General features: G+C 43.2%; 1 protein-coding gene across 1 annotated transcript in view; it reads left to right on the forward strand.

Annotated features, from left to right (window-relative positions):
• Positions 1-9487, forward strand: part of LOC148481231 (vomeronasal type-2 receptor 26-like) — a 45306-nt gene extending 35819 nt beyond the window's left edge. The window contains exons 6-7 of the mRNA XM_088453796.1: positions 6627-6750; positions 8592-9487. Of these exons, the coding sequence (XP_088309922.1) occupies positions 6627-6750; positions 8592-9487 (1020 nt within the window). The remainder of the gene's footprint in view (positions 1-6626; positions 6751-8591) is intronic.
• The last annotated feature ends 10397 nt before the right edge of the window (positions 9488-19884 follow it).

Genomic DNA, 19884 nt, shown 5'->3' on the forward strand with positions numbered 1-19884 from the left:
ACAGAATCAGTTGTTAAATACTGGGTGAGGCAGAAAAACGGTATCTGCCATGGACATTAGACATATGCAATAGGTGAATTATGTATATTGTGGATGAATAAAGGCAAGGACTCTGGACTGTTTCAACAGGATCTGATTTCCGTTTGAATAAAGCGTAAGGAGCCTTGCAGGGCAACCCGGGCACCCTGCAATTCAACACCCGCTGGCTCCCCATCACCCACCGGGTATGATATCCTGTACTTTTTTGCCTACTACCAAGTGTACAATTATTACCATTTATTTGTACATTGCACGATAGTGCTTATTTTTAACACAGGAGTCACATTTCCTGCTGCAATCAGAACTCACCAGACCTGTCATTTGTTTTATGTTTCATGCCTTTATTCACAGAATCAGTTGTTAAATACTGGGTGAGGCAGAAAAACGGTATCTGCCATGGACATTAGACATATGCAATAGGTGAATTATGTATATTGTGGATGAATAAAGGCATGAAACATAAAACAAATGACAGGTCTGGTGAGTTCTGATTGCAGCAGGAAATGTGACTCCTGTGTTAAAAATAAGCACTATCGTGCACATTAATCTCCTATAATCAGGAACTATTAATAAATTTGTAACTGGGCAAAATTTCTTCAAAACCAAGAAAGATTCCACAGGTTGCACCAATTCAACTTCCATCTCCTCAACAAAGCTTGTCACATACCCACACACCCCTAGACCTAACACGGTGCAGACAACAACATGTTCTGAGACCTTCATCAAGTAGAAGTGAAAGAGAAGATGAGGAGGAGGAAGACCCTCATCCTAAGAATCCGAGGCAGTGACCATTTTCTTGATTTAATAAAATCATTAAAATATTAAAGTAGTTTTCATTTATCATTATTGGAATAATTGAATGACCACATAGCCATGTTATGTTATACATGGGTAGAGGTTGAAACAGGTTCTTGTTCATTTTATTAGGTATATGCTGTATATACAAATATCAGACCTTTGTCTATGTGTAATAAATATCAACTTGAGCATCTCTATATGATTTTTTATAATAAAATACATATTTAAAAAATACACACAAACATATATACCAAATTTTTGGTTTATTCTTTATTTAAAACCCCCATTATTTACAGGTAAACAGATATTCATGGTCAATAATTGACATTAATTGGTTATATACATATATCAGGCTACGTTGAAGTGTCAATTTGGCTAGCTGGTGAAATGTGATAAAAATGTCACAAACTATTATCAAAGAGCCACGAGCATGCTATTCTGAGCCCATCAACTTTTTAAATACAAATTTTAGTGGGAGATCATGAATATTGGATTACAATTACTATTGTCTTTCCCAAAAAAATCTCTAATGCACATGATTACAAATATATATGTATAGCTAACAAATTATTTGGTCACATATGATGTAAAATAACAAATTTTCGGCATGTGATTTCAACATTTTGAAAATCAAAAGTATTTGATGCATCTTTTTATTTTGTGGCAAATTGGAGAGTGATGAGAAACCCTCCAGAAAAATATGGCATTATTTTAAAATAAATAACTAACCAGTGCAGTTTTATATATTTCCTATTTCTGATTCTATTTTTACTGATGTTTAGTAAAGGTTGCCAGGGTAAACAAAAATATCCTGGACAAGTATGACAAAGAACATACTGTATTTTAGTCATATAAATGATCACAGAAGATATAACTTAATACAAATCATTTAACTTGAGATTGATATTTTTTTTTAAATTAACTTTTATTTAGAATGAAAGGTTTTGAAAAGGTAATCACGTACCACTTTTTTTTTGTTGTGCAAATATTTAGGCCAAAGAGCTGCGGTTACGGGATGCAATCGGGAAACCGGCTGACGTGATCACGACAGCCGGCTTCCCAACTGCTTTATCCTGGCGAGGGTTAAATGACAGGTGTCTAAATCTAGATACCTGTAATTTTTCCGACACCGGGAGACCGGCGCCTGGCATCCCGATCGAAGGGATGCCAGGCGTCGTGAGCGGACAGCCACGGGGGGGAGGGTTAGGTTTAGGGCACCCCCCCAGGAGGTTTAGGTTTAGGCAGCGGGGAAGAGGAGGGTTAGTGTTAGGCACTTAGAGGGGGGATTAGGGTTAGGCACTTGGGGGGGAGTTTAAGGTTAGGCACCCCTAAGGGAGGGTTAGGGGGGTAGGTTAGGTTAGTTTTTACTTACCTCAAGACGTTTGGGATTTCCAGCGCTGTCGGCCTGCCACTGCCGGGATCTGTTGAGCTGTCGGGCTGCCGCTGCCGGGAATCGAACTGCCGGTCTTGCGGCCAATGGTATTTCATACCGATTTCGCGGTTACAGCTATTTTTATTGGTAGATGGCTGGAATGCTTTAGAAACCCACTCCCGCGTGACATAGACTATTCACCTGGGTGGCTAAGTGAGTCAAGGTGAGTAGTGTATGTCTCTGAGGGAGGGGGGACAGGGAAGTCCATGATCTGGTGGAGGGGGAAGTGTTTCTGCACATGCCTATGACTGCAGGTCTGATTGAATTACAACATTACAACAGTGATGGCCTTGTCACGTCAAAATAATGTTGTCGACATACAGACTGCTGACAGACTGAAGATCAACAACTTGTATTGTATGTGTCCCGGTTTTCAAAAGTTTTATTTAGGCCAAGTATCAATTGCCTATAGTATGCTACTGTTACCAACCTTGGTAACATAGGGCCTGATTCAGACTCACTCGCGAGCGGCTGTCCGCTCGCAAGTGGGTCGATGGTCTGCACTGAGCATGCGCACGATGGAGGGAGCTCCGTCGTGCGCATGCGCCAGACACGACGAGCGAAGGACTTTCCTTCGCTTGTTGTGTCCGATCAAAGGGGGCGTGCTGTCAATGTTGATTGACAGCACACCCCCTTTGGTGGGCGTGCCAGGGGCGTGCCTCCCTGACGGGGGCATTCCCACGGGAACGCCTCCCGTCAGAAGCCGGCCCACTGACATCACTCGTGATGTCAGTGGGAGTGATTTTGGCTCTGATAGAGCCAAAATCACTCCGGAGTTTGCGGTTGAAAACCTCAACCGCAGGCTCCGGCTCGCAATTTCGATGGTCGCGATGGTCACGACCATCGCGGCCATCCAAATGCACGCTCGTATAGCCTGTGGGTGGTGACCCACAGCTATACGAGCGTCCAGGAGGACGCTCCATGAAAATGGAGCCCGGCCCTCATTCAGAGCGTGCGCTCTGCTCAGAGCGTACGGCTCTGAATGAGGGCCATAGTTCCTGTTTGCATATGCATCCAATTGCAACTTTTTAAAATAAAACAAATGGCACCTGCAGTTTGGGTCACAATATGTGGCCAATTGTGCACCATCCCCATTTTCTGAATGCAGCAGAATAAATTACTAAATGAAACGGAGTGCTAAAAAAATATTTTCTAGAGACTCAATATGTATTCTAGCTTAATATTTGATTTAATGGTGTCGGGACTTTGACTATTTCAGTACATAAAGATAAGCTACACTTGCCGAAGTTCCATTGTGGTCATTGGAGGATCTATCCTGGTTGCTGGCGTTCATCACATGCAGTGTGCAGAGAGTTAAAGTGATCATCTGTTTCTTAGGTGTTGTCAGGTTCTTGGATTTCTTGATTGCTTATTACTCCAAACCTGATTCTATTTGGATCACATGTTCTGAACTTCCTATGGATAACAGACCTCTAGTATAAAGCCTGTTACTAACTATGCCTCATTGTCTGTACAACGTTACTTTCAGGTTTTCCTTGGACTCCTGCCAGGGGAGTAGCGAGGGTGGTTCCAGTGGAGCATGAGCTCCGGGCGCCAAAATGGACAGAGGGCGCCATCCAGGGTTCTGGAACTAATGGGCACTGCACAGTATGACAGACGCCTGTTAGTTTTATCTCAGTTTGTTTGCTCTATATCTTAAATAAGTTACAGATCTGAGATCAGTTTCTACATTTCATGCTCCCTCAAACTGCCCAGATTGTCTCCCGTCCAGCCCTCCCTCCTCTGTGATCATCTTCTGTCACCTCCTCTTTCCTGTCAGATTGATTACATCCACTTCTCACCTCTTTAATTCCCTCCCCTCTCTACCATGGGATCGGCTCTTTGCCCCTGTCCACTCCTTCTTTTTGGCTTCTGTCACCACCCCTCTCTGATCAACTCTTTGTCCCTCCCCTCTACTTTTCTTATTGGCTTCTGTCACTACCTCTCTCCTCTCCTTTTCTTATTGGCTTCTGTCACTACCTCTCTCCTCTCCTTTTCTTATTGGCTTCTGTCACCATCCCTCTCTTCTCCTTTTTTTATTGGCAGGTATGAGTTTAAAAAAAAGTCACTGCTTTGCTATATAAAGTAATGAGGTGTTCGTAGGCATGATCACAACGTGTTATTTGAAAGGTCTTTTAAAAAATACTGTATTAGTAGACCTGGAATAATAAAAATGGTGGAACATGATTAGTAGTACTCACATTAATATAGGTGCAATGTATATTTGCAAAGTAGGAGCATAGCTGAGAATGGAGCTTCCCATAGGTGTCCCCACTCCAGTGATAGCTGCTTGGGGCAGTAATTGCGGTAATAAGCTGTGCACCCTGTGGAATCTCACTCTAGCACATGTATTCTGTCAATTTAAGTTAAATGGTCAGAATATATAATACAATCTGCTCTATTGACTAATAACAATGATTCAAATGAGATAAAAGTCAGATCCTAGGTGCTATACATAAATAAAGCAGTGCCCAAGGAGCTACCCCTTAGTGTCAGATAGTGTATCACCGAAGCGTTCTATTCCCCCAATGGGAACTCAATGCCCAGCGTGATACTGCCACTTGTTTGCTGTTTTTCTCTTCATTTCAGTATTCCCCCGCAGGCTGCCCATACCCCACTGGCACAGTTGAGAACAGGGAGGAGGGGCCCCGCTGTGCCTGGTGTATGCTGTGGACCTCGCTACATTCCTGCTCGTGTTCTGGTTCAAGTTCTGATACAGGTTATCAGCTGCACTACAGAGCTCAGCATTGCCATTGTCTTTCCATTGTTATCCTGCTCTATTACTACTATTCCATTCTACGCTACACCATTTGGTTTACTTGTTATTATTGACTCATAAGGACACTGGGGTTACTTCTTCTACAGTTGTCAACTGCACCGTTACAGTCTATCCTTACCGGAATCCCATTATGCCACAGGGCTCAACCCTGCCCCGGACCTTCATTTTGCCGCAGGGCTCAACACTGCTCCGGACCTTCATCACGTCACAGGGCTCAACCCTGCTCCGGACCTTCATCACATCGCAGGGCTCAACCCTGCTCCGGACCTTCATTCTGCCGCAGTGCTCAACCCTGCTCCGGATCTTCTTCTTACCGCAGGGCTCAACCCTGTTCCAGATCTCCACCACGTCTCAGGGCTCAACCATGTTCCGGACCCTCATCATGTCTCAGGGCTCAACCATGCACCAGACCCTCATCACGTCTCAGGGCTCAACCATGTTCCGGACCCTCATCATGTCTCAGGGCTCAACCATGCACCGGACCCTCATCACGTCTCAGGGCTCAACCCTGTTCAAGGTCTTCATTACATCTCAAGGCTTAACCTCGTTCCGGATCTTGTTACATCTCAGGGCACAACCCTGTTCCGGACCTCCGTCACGCTACAGGGCTCAACCCTGTTATTGAACTCCATTCTATCCTGAGGCCCTAGCCTCGTGTCAGACTCGGGGTTTCACCCCACACCAGTTCAGTGTGTACTTCGAACTTTGTTTCTCACAGGGGCATACCCCTGCACCTGTTAGTGCATGTCATGAACTTTGTGTTATTGAGATTTAATGTGGAACTTTCCCATACAGTTTTTGTTCTTGAATAAATTCTATTTACTTTTATTTCATGGCAGTGATATTTCATGAAAAGGTCATTCCTAAAACCACCTCAGTTTATATTTCCTAGTAAGCCTGACTCTTCCCAGGAGTCTCAAGTGACAAATGGTGATTCTGTATTAGAGATGAGTGGTTCAGTTTTGAGGTCAAAATTTGAGGTTCCGAGTCGAACCTAGTCTCCACTCGGAACACTTTGGGGTCCTGACTGAGATCTTCTTGCCAAGTTTGGAACTCGGATGTAAAAAACGGATCTCCCTCGTGATTTCAGGTGCTGTGCGGTGGTCAATATTGACTGGAAATGTATGTTATTGATGTTAATAATACTATAGGAAAAAAACAGGTCCAAGTTACATGATTTTAGCAGTTTTTATCAATTTTTTTAAAACAAAACCAAACCAAACCAAAACACTTGAAGGTGGTTTTGCCAAAACCAAAACATGACAATTTAAAACCAAAACATGGGGGTCTAATCTGTATACCTCTCTAATATGAATACCTCACTTTAATTTCTGCAATACACAGTTAACTGCAGGCATAATAGCATGGCACAGTAACTGCCCATTCACCAGTGTAAAATTGTGATAATGAATGTCAATACATAGTATAACTATAATATAATATTAGTTAACAAAACGTACCTGATGCATACAAAACAGCAACAATATGCATGACACAGATGCTTCATAAACGTAATGCACCGTATGTGATAGTCTTTGAAAGTATATTATATTTCCTTCAGCATTTTTCTATTTTAAGGTCACCCAATCGCTGTGTGTTCCTCCATGTGAACCTGGGTACAGGAAAGCCGTCATAAAGGGAAGTCACACATGTTGCTACGACTGTGTGCGGTGTTCAGCTGGATATTTCTCCAATGCATCAGGTGATCACTCAACAATTTTGTATTATTAATAAAAACTGAATGTGGGGTAGTGTGTAGTTGCTTTTAACAATGGGCCATGTTTTTTGTACTGTTAGGCAAGTCCATGACTGCTCATCTATCAGGGCACTGTTGGATTAGGTGTAAAAGTGCCCGTGAACATGAGCATTTGCAGTAATTATCAGTTCAATTCTTGGAGGTGATTAAGAGGTGTAGTAGGGAACTAAAAGTACAGATGTTGGAAGAATGGACTTGAGAACATATCACTTTGAAATAACTTTATTTACTTCTTCATAACTTTACCTGGTTGCAGACAGGAGCGCCGGAGGGAGAGGAGAGTGTGTACTAATTACACCGGCCTGGGTTTGTTGGAGGGGCCCAGATCTGACACCACGCCCCCTCCCTCTTAACTGTTAGCAGCCCAGCACATGATGTTGTGTGATGGGCTGCAGCGGGAGACCAAGACGACTGCTTGGGCGATCACACTGACCGTGCCCCCCCTGGATTTGCGCCAGGCTGAGGGGCTCACAGAGTTCTTTCCCCAAGTTGTATTATTTTTATTTTTTCAAAGGGGGCATGACTACGCTCACAATTAGGCCACGCATTCTATTGTAAAGGGGCCAGGGGTCGGGTCTCTACTGCCCTGGTTGCAGATAGCATACATTTTGCAACAGACTTACAGGTTTACCTCAGAGTACATGTAGCCACTTTGTATTTTGTTTCTTGAGGAAATAATTCAAGAAGCATTATTTAAGAAAAAATTTAACTCTTTGGGTGGATAGTTCTATGTGAAGGTAACTTTTGGACAACTTAAAGTTGTAATTACAATAGGAAGAAAATAAAGAAAAGCTACTGTAAGGAAAAAATTATAAATACCCTGGGAACAGTTATTTACAAAATTGTTACAAAAATTCTTGAGACTAAAAATTGAGGATGGCAGCCAGCTGAAAATTGGGTATTCCTAGTAAGTCTGAAACAGTGAAGAATAAAGCTGTTCTACTGAATCATAGATTTGCTTTCTTTGTTCTAGGGATTGCCCCCTAGCAACAGCTGAGGGGCTTGGGGAGTAATCATCCCCATTCTCTGCTGAAAGGCAGGGGAGTGAAATAGTTCCATCACTAACCTTCCAAAACTAAAGCTGAATACACAGTAGATGATATGCTGATTTGGACCAACATATCGTCCGGATCGTCTAGTGTGTATGCATTATGCGCACTCCCGCGCATCAACATCAGGGTTGTTCCATGAACCGTGCATGCATAGCCAATGGATTGACCCAGCTGCCAATGCCAGGAAGGTGAATGGTGCATGTGATATATATATATATCGGGCAGCTATTCACCGGAATAATGCAGTTTGTACCGACCGCCTGATATATTGTTCCATTGGGCATTGTATTAGTGGGTCACCTAGTGTCTACCCAGCCAAACAGTGAAGCTTCACCTGCCCAGTAGACTAGGTTGTGCACAGGTCACCTGCACACTAGCAGCTGGGCGGGGCTACTGCTTGCTGAATCAGATTTTGGAAAGCTTACTTGTAAAAATCCTAATAACTAGAATTCCTCAGGATTAATAATGTGTATGGTTGGAAAATGAGCAGAATAATATCACACTTTATGGCTGAACTGACTGAAAAAATCCTGAGCAGCTCAGCTAGCTGCTCATAACAGAATCTGTGCCTGTAGAACTGAGTTTTGTCCCATAAACCCTCCTGGCCAGTTATTGTGCCCTTCACCTTTTGCCTAGTTTGCAGACATGACATATTATAATCTAGTAACATGACTATGCTATTTAAACTATATTTTAAATTGATAATTTTAACATCTGTATTTATAATTCTATTAGACATGGAAAACTGCCTTCAATGCCCTGATGACCAGTGGCCGAATGAGAAGAGGACTAAGTGCATCATGAGATCCATAGACTTCTTGTCCTATGAAGGACCACTAGGATTAGCTTTGGCCATAGCAGCCATCATTCTATCCATCATTACAGCATTCATTTTGGGGATATTTATTAAATACAAAGACAGCCCTATAGTAAAAGCCAATAACCGAGAGCTTAGTTATATTGTACTTGTCTCTCTTATGTTGTCTCCCCTCTGCATATTACTGTTTATTGGTCGTCCTATGAAGGTGACATGCTTACTAAGGCAGGTTGCTTCTGGTAATGTATTTACTGTTAGTATCTCTTCAATACTTGGGAAAACAATCACTGTTATTACTGCATTTAATGCTATAAAACCAGGGAGCCGATTAAAGAACTGGGTTGGATCCAAGGTTCCAAGATACATTGTTCTTCTATGTTCATTGGGAGAAATTATAATATGTTCTGTGTGGATGCTTTATTCTCATCCATTCCCAGATTGTGACACCAAGTCTCAGCCATCCATGATTATACTAAAATGTAATGAAGGATTTGCCCCTGGATTTTACATTGTGATTGGATACAATGCATTATTGGCATCTGTTTGCTTTGTTGTAGCCTATTTTGCCCGGAAGCTGCCAGACCTGTTTAATGAAGCTCAGCACATTACCTTCAGCATGCTGGTGTTCTGCAGTGTCTGGGTCTCTTTCATCCCGAGCTATCTGAGCACAAAGGGGAAATACATGGTGGCAGTTGAAATATTTGCCATCCTGGCTTCTAGTTCTGTACTGCTGGGCTCCATATTCATTTCCAAGTGTTACATTATATTTTTCAGACCTGATCTAAACAACAAAAGAAAAACATTTATTAAATAATTTTCCATGCTCTTTTTTATTACATTTCAAAAAGTTGAACAAACATATCTCAACAGAGGCACCTGATATTTTTGTTCTAGTTGAGTAATTTTTTTTGTAATGCACATGAACCAGTTTGATTAGCCATGGCTATCACAGTGAAGATTTGGATGCAGAATGATTGACAATCAATGTCCATTTTGCAAACTTACAGTACGAGACAATTACTGTATGAGTGCCTGGATTATTTACATCATTACAACATACATTTCATTACAATAAACAAGACCCACACTAAATAAAAAATGCATCTCGAAGTCTTCGCATAAGACCACTACTTCATCACTGAAGGACAGACACCACCTTCATTACTTGTATTAAAAGGCACAGAACAGTCTCCAATGTTCACATTGGCCTCACCCTCACCACCCCTCTACCAGTTGAACAATAGCTGTAGCTATCCTTTTTGAATTATTTTGGTGTAACGGAGTAAAAAAAAATTATCATTTGTCATATAACTTGTAGAGTCAATACACCTAGCATTTATCTTTGCGCCTGTGTTTATACTGAAAACACATTCAACATTAGAAGTATTCAGCTACTTTATAGCACTCTTTGCTTTTTGCTTTGTATCTGGTTTCTTTAGAGGATTCATTCTGGCTTTCCAAACTCTGTAGTCTACCTTTAGGTAACCTGTTTTTTTGCACACAAACATTCACTTGTTTTGGTCTCTGACTAGTGCTTTTATAAATAAAGTCCTGAACTCTCAATGCTGTATCATGGTTATTTGCACTTTCTATTTAGCAAATGACTCATCCACAAGTTTCCCCTTAACATTCTCTGATGTTAGTTCATCATCTGGTCTGGCATTAAGTGCTGTTACAAGTATCTCATAGCTGTCTGGGAGATCTCTGAGTAGCAGGGCTGCTATATGAAAGTCCTTTATTTCTTCTCCTATGCAGCACAAATGCTCAACCATCTCTAGCATACATCTTATATAATCCTGCAGGTGCTGGCCTTTAATCAGTTTAGGGCCTGAATAAGGTCATTGGTACCCATTGGTTTATGTACATCTCTGAATTTTTTAGATCTGCGCATGCGCAGAAGCTACACTGCATCCTCAGAAAGAGTATCAGATCAGAGAAGCCGACAAGAGGCGTCCATGTATACAAGATGCCTCCTATGGTATTAGTACATTATCGTACAACTGTTGAGTACAAAGACACAGCATCTGTGTGATATGCACACAACTCTGTATCAGGCCCTTAGTCTGCTACAACTTTCTTATTAAATACAGCTTATTGCTTAAATTAGCTAACTCATGTACTATCTGCTGCACTTTCCACATTTCTCTTGCAGTGTTACATATCTGATCATAACACTGAGAGATATTGTACTGTGGGCTTTCTGGTCTTTGTCAATCTATTCTTCTGTGACTAGGTCAGGTTTAGTCACTTGCACACAATTCCATATACCTTCCCTTATGAGCATCATCTTTACCTTGAATTTCCATGCGTGATGCTGTAGTTCTGGTTATTCAGATTGATCACTGGGAATTTGGCTGAAGCACTAGTAACAGCAGTCATTTCCTCTGGGCTCTATCTTTTCTTTCACTGAGGTTTCGACTTTTATAACTTTTTTTCTTTTCTTACTGCAGTCCTGGGCCCACAACATGTCTGAATATACTGTACACTATATAGGAACAGCATAAAGTATAATCAAACATGAACTATTTAAGTATAAACAGGATCAAACATGCTATTTTCTTAACATGGAGGAAAGGAAAGAAGGAACACAGGGCCTGATTCAGACCCGCTCGTGAGCGTTGAGCGCTCGCAAGCGGGTCGATGTTGGGCAAGTGCGCATGCGCACGACGGAGGCTGCTCTGTCGTGCGCATGCGCGAGACCCGGATAGCGACGGGCAATCCGTCGCTCCAGGTCTCGCTACAAAGGGGGCGTGCTTTGGTGGGCGTGCTGGGGGCGTGGCTGCCCAGATGGAGGCGTTCCCATGGGAACACCTACCATCTGGGGCCTGCCCCACTGACATCACTAGTGATGTCAGTGGGAGTGCTTTTGGCTCTGATAGAGCCAAAAGCACTCCAGGGCTTGTGGCAGATGAGACCCTACTGCAAGGGTCTCGTCGCAAGCCCGATTGGTCGCGATGGTCTTGACCATTGCGACCATCATCCTGGCCACTCACACTAGCTGTGGGTTGTCACCCGCAGCTATGCGAGTGGCCAGGAGGCCATTCTAAAAATACAATAAGCGGGCACTGATTCAGAGCGAGCGCTCTGAAAGAGCGTCTGGCTCTGAATCAGGCCCACATTCTGCTATTTCAGAGTTTGGATAAACACACCCCCTAGCTACCTTTTTTTTTTTTATCGGCTGCTGAACACTGGTAACATCCTGCAAGTACAATTAACACAGTTGAGAACAGTGGTTGCAATATCAAAATGACACATGTCTAACATCATTACACTAAAGGGGCCTATCCATTACATGACTTTGTGAAAAATCTGACCAAGACCAGGAGGTTTTGGTTGCGTTTTTCACAAAGTCGTGTAATGGATAGCATGCACGCTGGGTCCTTGCTGACCCCGACTATCTACTGAACAAGCCCGTCAACCTGACGATGCTCATCAGGTTCGGGATGTTTAGAGATAGGAGGTTGGACTCCTGCACTGAATGATGTTCAGTGAACGCCGTTCAGTGCAGGCACCGCACTTCGGCAACCTGAAGGTCTGAACGCTAGACATTCAGTCTTTCAGGTCGTCTAGTGGATAGGCCCCTTTAGTCCTCACATCCATCACATATAGTCACACATTCTCTCCCCATTTATCTCATTTAGTCCACATAAACACCCCACTCAGTTGCCAGAACTATATGACTCAGTTACCAGAACCATCAAGCAGAAAGTATCCCACTTAATTGTTACAACCATTACAATTAATCACAACAATGATTCATTAGCTTGAACTATTACAGTCATTTGATACAACTTTTGCACTCAGTCTACTGCTAAATCCACACATCCTACTCATTCCCAACTCTTACTCCCTGTCTGAGTCCTTACATCTCATTCAATAACTACATCTCTATTCTCATTCAACTTTCTACATTCTTATTCTCTATATAATTCTCTCTCCATCTCCCACTTACCCCTCTACATCCGTAGCACTCACCACATCCCATTCAGCCTCCACTTCAGATAAACTGCTTACCTCTCAATGGGGCAGATGTATGAAGCTCTGGGAAGTGATAAATGACCAACCAATCAGCTCCAAACTGTCAATTTTCAAACACAGCCTGTAACATGACAGTTGGAAGCTGAGTGGCTGATCGTTTATCACTCTGTACTTTATCACTTTCCAAAGTTTCATACATCTGCCCAAATATGTCCCGTGGTATAATGTTCTAATAATTTTCCATTTCAACTGTCCTATATAGTCTTCATTCTAGCACCCTGCACCTGTCACAAGCCATGCAGTTCCTCTTTCCTGCCTGGGGTGTCACTGTCTGCTTTGGTGCTTTTAGCACACAGTGGTCTGTATCTCAGAAGTTTGTTGCATCAACAGAGTGTGCTAGAAGCACGAGCAGAGAGTAACACCCCAGGCAGGAAAAAGGAACTACATGGGTTGTGACAGGTATAGGGTGCTAGAATGAACACTACTACACATTATTTACTTGCCACTCAACACTCACCTACATATATGTTGCTAAATTGCCAAAACACTACCTCAGCCTCAAATATGTACAGTTTCTGTACAGTTAGTGATACCCACCACATTGCATCATACCAATGATCAAGGCACAATATAGTGAGCCTTGCCGGTGTCCACTGTACAACATAAGGATCCCCCAAGTAACTCTGGCACAATACAGTGAAACTACCAGAGACATTGACACAATACAGTAAACCTTTCAGTGTTCATGGCATGTACTGTGCCTTGAAGGGACCCCTGTTCAATAAACAAAGCCTTGGAATGACACATTTGCAATGCTGAGAGCCCTATTATCATGTCTTTACAACACAGATACATTCCAATGATCATGGAATGATACAGATAGTTTTCCAGTTACTCCAGCGCCACATATGAAGCCTTCCACTGACATTGGGAAAATAGAGGGACAGGGAGACTTCCAATGACTTAATACAACACATGAGCCTTTCAGTGACTTTTGCATTGCTCATTGGGCCCCCAGCATAGCATAGAAAATTCTCCAATGATCCCAGCACAGTACATGGAACTTTGAAGTGACCTCCATAAAGTGTCTATAGCACAAAACAGAGATTATTCAAGTGACACTGATAAAATAGAGGGGGACATTTAGTGATAGCATTACAATACAGTAAACCTTCAATTGACCACAGCACAATACATAGAGCCTTCAAATGACTTCTGCTCAATAAATAAAGCCTTCTAATGACCCTCTCAATACAGATCTTTGTGGTAAAATATTCACATTGAAGAAACATTGCAACGACCCTGGCACAATACAGGGTACAGTGAAACTGCGAATGGCTCATTAAATCAGTTATGTTATCACAACATAAGTAGCTTTCTAGTGACTGAGCACAGCAAAGGAAGCCTTCCAGTTACTTCTACCACATCACAGGAAGATTACCAGTAACTCTTACATAACAAAGGGAGCCTTTTAAGTGGAAATAATACAACACATAGATTTGTGACTCTGTGAGGACAGAGGAGACCTTCCAGCACAACACAGGGATTCTTTCAGTGACCCCAGGTCAGTACAGGCATCATTTTATTAATCCAACACAATACACGTATTCTTTTATTGACACTAGCACAATATGGGGAACCTTTCAGTGACCCTGAAAAATATAGGAGGCTATCCACCAAACCCGACACAATAAAGTGAACCTTTCAGTGACCTACTCACAATACAGAGAGCCTTGTAGTGATGCATTCAAAATCATCCATGAAACCTGGCAGGGCTATGATCAGGGGGGGGATTGCCGGGACTCCAGTCCCGGGCCGGACAGAGAGAGGGCTCATATCTGCAGCTGTGAATGAGAGTAAAACTGTATATAAATGTCCTCAACAAAATGGCTGCCGACATGGAGGAGACAAAACAACTGACAATATGGAGTTACAAATACATAGTAACACAAGGAAGCAAAATGTTTAACACATGTCAAAGAGAAGGCAACATTATGTCTGCTGAATCAGCTAGCAAGCACACTGGGAATATATATGTGAGAGGGAGGTGGCTGGGATATACAGTATGTGTGAGAGGTAGGTGGCTGGGGCAGGGTCTATACATGTGTGAGAGGGAGTTTAACGGAGCAGGGTTGGGGAATATATGTCAGAGGGAGATGGCTGGGGTAGGGCTGGGTATATGTCTGTGAGAGGGAGGTGGTTGGGGAGTGTGTGTGTGTGTTGAAGCTGCCATGATGGTATTTATGTATCATACTGAGGTGGGACTAGGGTTGGGAGGTGGCTGCAGAAGGAGGATATATGTGTGAGAGGCAAGTGGCTGGGGTATATGTGTGAGAGAGGTTGGTGGCTGGGGCAGAGGCTGGTATGTGTGTGTGAGGGGGAGGTGGTTGGGGTATATATGAGTGTGTGAGGGAGGTGGCACTGCAAATCTACTGTAGTACAAAACATTCTGAGGTGGCTGAGGCAGGGTTATGGTATCATATAGATAGATTACCAGGTTATAATAACACCAACCCACACAGCCCAAACTTTGACATTTTTATTAAACTGGTTTCCTCACCAATTGATGTCCCACATTAACCACAGCTCTGCCCCCCAGGGGGGTCTTCCTATTTTATCAATTCCGGACCCTGGTACAATACAAGGTGCCTTCCAGTTACCACCACAAAAAATAAAGCCTCTAGTGACACCACTACTACAAAGAGCCTTCCATAGATGGCTCCACAAAACAGGGAACCTTAGAGTGACAACACCACAACAAAGGGTGCCTTACAATGATCCCAGCACAATACAGATAGCTTTGAAGTGAATGTGCACAATAAAGTCTTATTATGACACATCCACAATGCAGAGAGCTTTGTGGTGATGAATTTACATTAATCACCCAATAATCTTACAATCAGCCTTTCAGTTACCCAAGTACAACATAGAGAGCCTTCCGGTGACATCTCCACAACTCAAAGACCGTTCCAGTGACCCTAGAGTAACATAGGAAGCCTTGTAGTGACACTGGCACAACACAGGAAGATTTCCAGTCAGTGCTGCCATCAGAAATCGTGGAACCCAAAATAGGCAGCTCCCCCCTCCCCTTGTTTCTGCAACTCCAGCCCCTTCTGTCACCCCAGGAGGCACCCATTCTGTCTCCCCATACAGCACTCCCTCTGTCTCTCCAGCCAGCCCCTGCATCCAGCCTCTAACAGCCCACTGACACTTACCTTATTCTGTGTTTTCTGGCTGCTCCTCTTAGCACTGCAGCCAGCTTCTGTGTCAGTGGTGTTATGACATCACATGTGCCTTGTCTGGCAACCACAATCCCCCTACATCTCTCTCTCTCAGCAATCCCCCCCATTTTCCCCTGTCTCAGTGACACCCCTATACATTCCCCTCTCTCTCAATGAACCCCTCCACAATCCTGACCTGTCTCTCTATGATTACCGCCCACACACACTGATTCACCTCTGCCTCTCAGTGATCCCTCCCCCCACACTCCCCTTTTTCTCTCTTTCTCTGCAATCCCCTCCACAGTCCTCTCTCCCCCTCTCTGGGCGATCCTCCCAAAATTTCACTGTGTCAATAACACACATTCTCTCTGTCAGTAAACCCCCACACACACATTCGCTCTGTGTCCCCCCATTTACCACTGACTTCACGCTCAATATGCTATGAGATCCTCACTGCTGCAGTGCCAATTGTTGAAAGTGTGAGGTGTGAGAGTAGTGAAGTGAGCTGGGGACAAATGAGTGCACTACAATACTCACAGCTCAGGCATATGCTCTGAGCTCATGGTAAGGTGGCTGGTCCATGGAAAGTGTAGCTATGACAATTGTCGGTGCTGCGGATCCTCAGTGATGTTGATCTGGTAGGCACTGGGATCCTGATGGGCCCATTACACCCAAGGGGCCTGTCAGGTTGCGGCCTAGGATCTGCCGTTACTCACCTCAGCGCCGGCTTTCCCTGATCATCTGACTGGCCCTTTACCCAATGGTAGCATTGGTTGCTGTCAGCTGACAGTGTCCTCCATTGAACTACTTCCTTAGAGTATATAACCGGGCTCTGGACATCAGGAGGTTGCATGTACAACATCATTGCTTCCAGTGTAAACTTGCTGTTGCAGCGTTCCAGGTTCTAAGCTCTGCTCCATCTAGTGACTTGTTCCTACTGTTTTCTATGGTGTGTGTACTCAGAATGTCTTCTGAGAACAATCTGTTAATAGTCATCTCCTGTGCTAGCTTCATGGCTAAATCATCAGCGTGTGTACTTAGTACATCATTCAAGTACCATCTCGTGATACTATTCTCCTGTGTCAGTGCTGCATCTGAGGCCACAGTGTGTGTACTTAGTACATCATTTAAGTACCATCTTGTGATACTATTCTCCTGTGTCATTGCCGCGTTTGAAGCCACAGCATGTGTAGTTAGTACATCATTCAAGGTCCATCTTGTGATACTATTCTCCTGTCAAGTGCTGCATCTGAAGCCACAGCATGTGCACTTAGTACATCAGCCAAGTACCAGTTCATTATTCATATCTCCTGTGCCAGTTCTACATCTGAAGCCACAGTATGTGTACTTAGTACAACATCCATGTACCATCTCATTATATCATCATCCAGCTCTGTCTGAAGTCATTAAGTGTGTACTCAATACATCACTTCAATACAAACCTCCAATATCTGTCTCCTGTGCTACCCTGTGATAGTGTTCTTCCATCTTTTCCCACTTGTGCCAGATACCTGACCAAAGGGTCACGACCTGCATACTGGGTGCAACTTAAACCCAAATCCCTCTTGGAGGGGTCACTAGTGAACACCTCCCAGTAAGTTAGACTCCGCCGCCTTTGATCAGGTCTCACCAACATCCGGTACTGGTGGATGAGGAAGTCACCTTAGCCAGATCATGAAAGTTTGTATAGGCACTATGGAAGCCATTGGATCACAGGCTGCAGGGGCATTGCAAGATCTTGCCTCTTGCATTGAGAATCAGGAGACAAAACAACACCAGGTGGCTCAGTATCTCCAGGAACTCTCAGGTCAATTACTCTCCATTCAGTCGACTTCCTACCCCTTTTGGATCTTCTCCTGCAAATCTTCCAGTATCAGTAACTCAAAAATCTCATCTGCAGTCGGCCTCTCCTGAGAGTTTTTATGGAAACCCCAGATGATGCTGGTGCTTCATCAATCAGTGCGAGATACAGTTTGAGTGCCTACACCAGAACTTCCCCACTCCAAGGTCAAAGGTGGTGTACATTATTTCTCTACTATCTGAGACCACCCTGGACAGGGTCTCCCCATTATGGGAGCAAGCGGATCCTCTCATCTCCAATTACAAAAATTTTATTTGCTCTTTCAAGAGAATTTTCAATGAGCTAGGCCAGACTGCCTTGGTTTCCTCTGATCTCCTTCAAGTTCAACAAGGGACACGTACAATGGGGCAGTATATGGTCTAGTTCCAAACAATCACTTCTGAAGTAGAATGATGAGCTGCTTAGGGCAGCATTTCTTCATGGATCATCAGAAAGGATGAAGACTGAATTGGCCTCTCAAGATGTTCCTGAATCTTTATTGGAAGTAATATCCTTATGTACTGTATCAGGATAGACTTGCACCACAGAGAACAGCAGGCTAGTAAAGGGCATAAAGATCATTTCAAGGATCAATTTCTGTCAGCTGCACATTATTTCTCTCTTGCTCCAACTAAAGAGAAACCTATGCAGATCAACAGGTCTCAGTTAATTCCGTCTGAGCAGATCTGCCAATTCCAGAACAAGCTTTGCCTCTATTGTGTTTCACCTGATCATATTCTTAAACTTTGTTCTTTCCTGATGGGAAATAGGAGACCCTAACTGGCTCTGGAAGAGTCCAGATGGGGGTGTTAACCAAGTCTTCCCATGTGATTGATAGTCTTCTACTGGTGTCTATTTGTTTCAAGGCTCGAAACAAAAAATATTAAAGCCTTGGTAGACTCAGGAGCCGCTGGAAATTTTATTTCTGAATCTCTGACACATGAACTAGAAACCTCAGATCTTCCTTTTTCAAAAAAGTTGTCTCTTTCTGGAGTGGATAGCAAAGTTATCCTTAGAGACGTTATATCTTCAGTTACTCTACCTATTGCACTTCAAGTGGTTTGCCTACATCAAGAGAAGTTAGAATTGCTGGTTCTACCTGACTCCCCATGCTCTGGTTTTAGGTCTGCCTTGGCTGAAAGCCCACAACCCCATGCTGGACTGGTCCACCATGCATATCCTGACCTGGGTATTAAATTGTTTTCACCAGTGTCTTCCTCATGTTGTTATAGTACAAACTCCACAAGTCTCTACTAACTCCTCCTCGAAATTTCCTACATCTGATCAATTAATTTCCAAACCAGATTCTCGTTTACCCAAACCATATCAAGATTTTGCTGACGTTTTTTGTGAACAAGCTGCAGACAAATTGCTTCCCCATTGCCCTTGGTACTGTGGCATCGATCTTATCACTGGGAAGATGTCACCTCGTGGCCATATCTATCCTCTGTGGGTACTGGAAACAGCTGCTATATCCAACTACATAAAAGAAAAATTAGCCAAGGGTTTTATAAGACCATCTATCTCTCCTGCTTGGCCGGAGCTTTCTTTGCTGAGAAAAAAAGGTGGTGTTCTCAGACCTTGCATAGATTACCGTGGGCTGAATCTAATCACCATAAAAAATAGGTATCCTTTGCCACTCATTTCGGAGCTTTTTGATAAGGTTCGTGGAGTGTCCATTTTCACTAAATTGGATCTCTGGGGAGCCTACAATTGAATTCGTATTAAAGACTGGGGACGAGTGTAAAACTGCTTATAATATGTGAGACAGCCATTATGAATACTTGGTGATGCCTTTTGGCTTGTGTAATGCACCAGCAGTCTTCAGAGTTACGTCAACTAAATCTTTCGAGATGTCCTTTACAAATTTATTGTAGTTTATATGGCAGTCATATAAATTTTTTCAGAGAACTTGCAATCTCATTACCTACATGTCAGAGATGTTCCGTCTCATCTTCAAAGTCATCATCTCTACGGGAAAATTTTGAAATGCCTTTTTGAACAGTCCTTTGTGGCATTTTTGGGGCACATTATATTGGGAAATTATCTTCAAATGGATTCAGACAAGCTAAGAGCTATCCAAGATTGGCCCCAGCTGCACTCCTTGAAAGCCATCCAACGATTTCTTGGCTTCGCTAATTATAGGAGATTCATTTTTAGCTTTTCTACAAT

The sequence above is a fragment of the Taudactylus pleione genome, unplaced genomic scaffold (genome assembly GCF_031769625.1).
Source record: "Taudactylus pleione unplaced genomic scaffold, aTauple2 ptg000587l, whole genome shotgun sequence".
NCBI classification, from domain to species: Eukaryota; Metazoa; Chordata; class Amphibia; order Anura; family Myobatrachidae; genus Taudactylus; species Taudactylus pleione.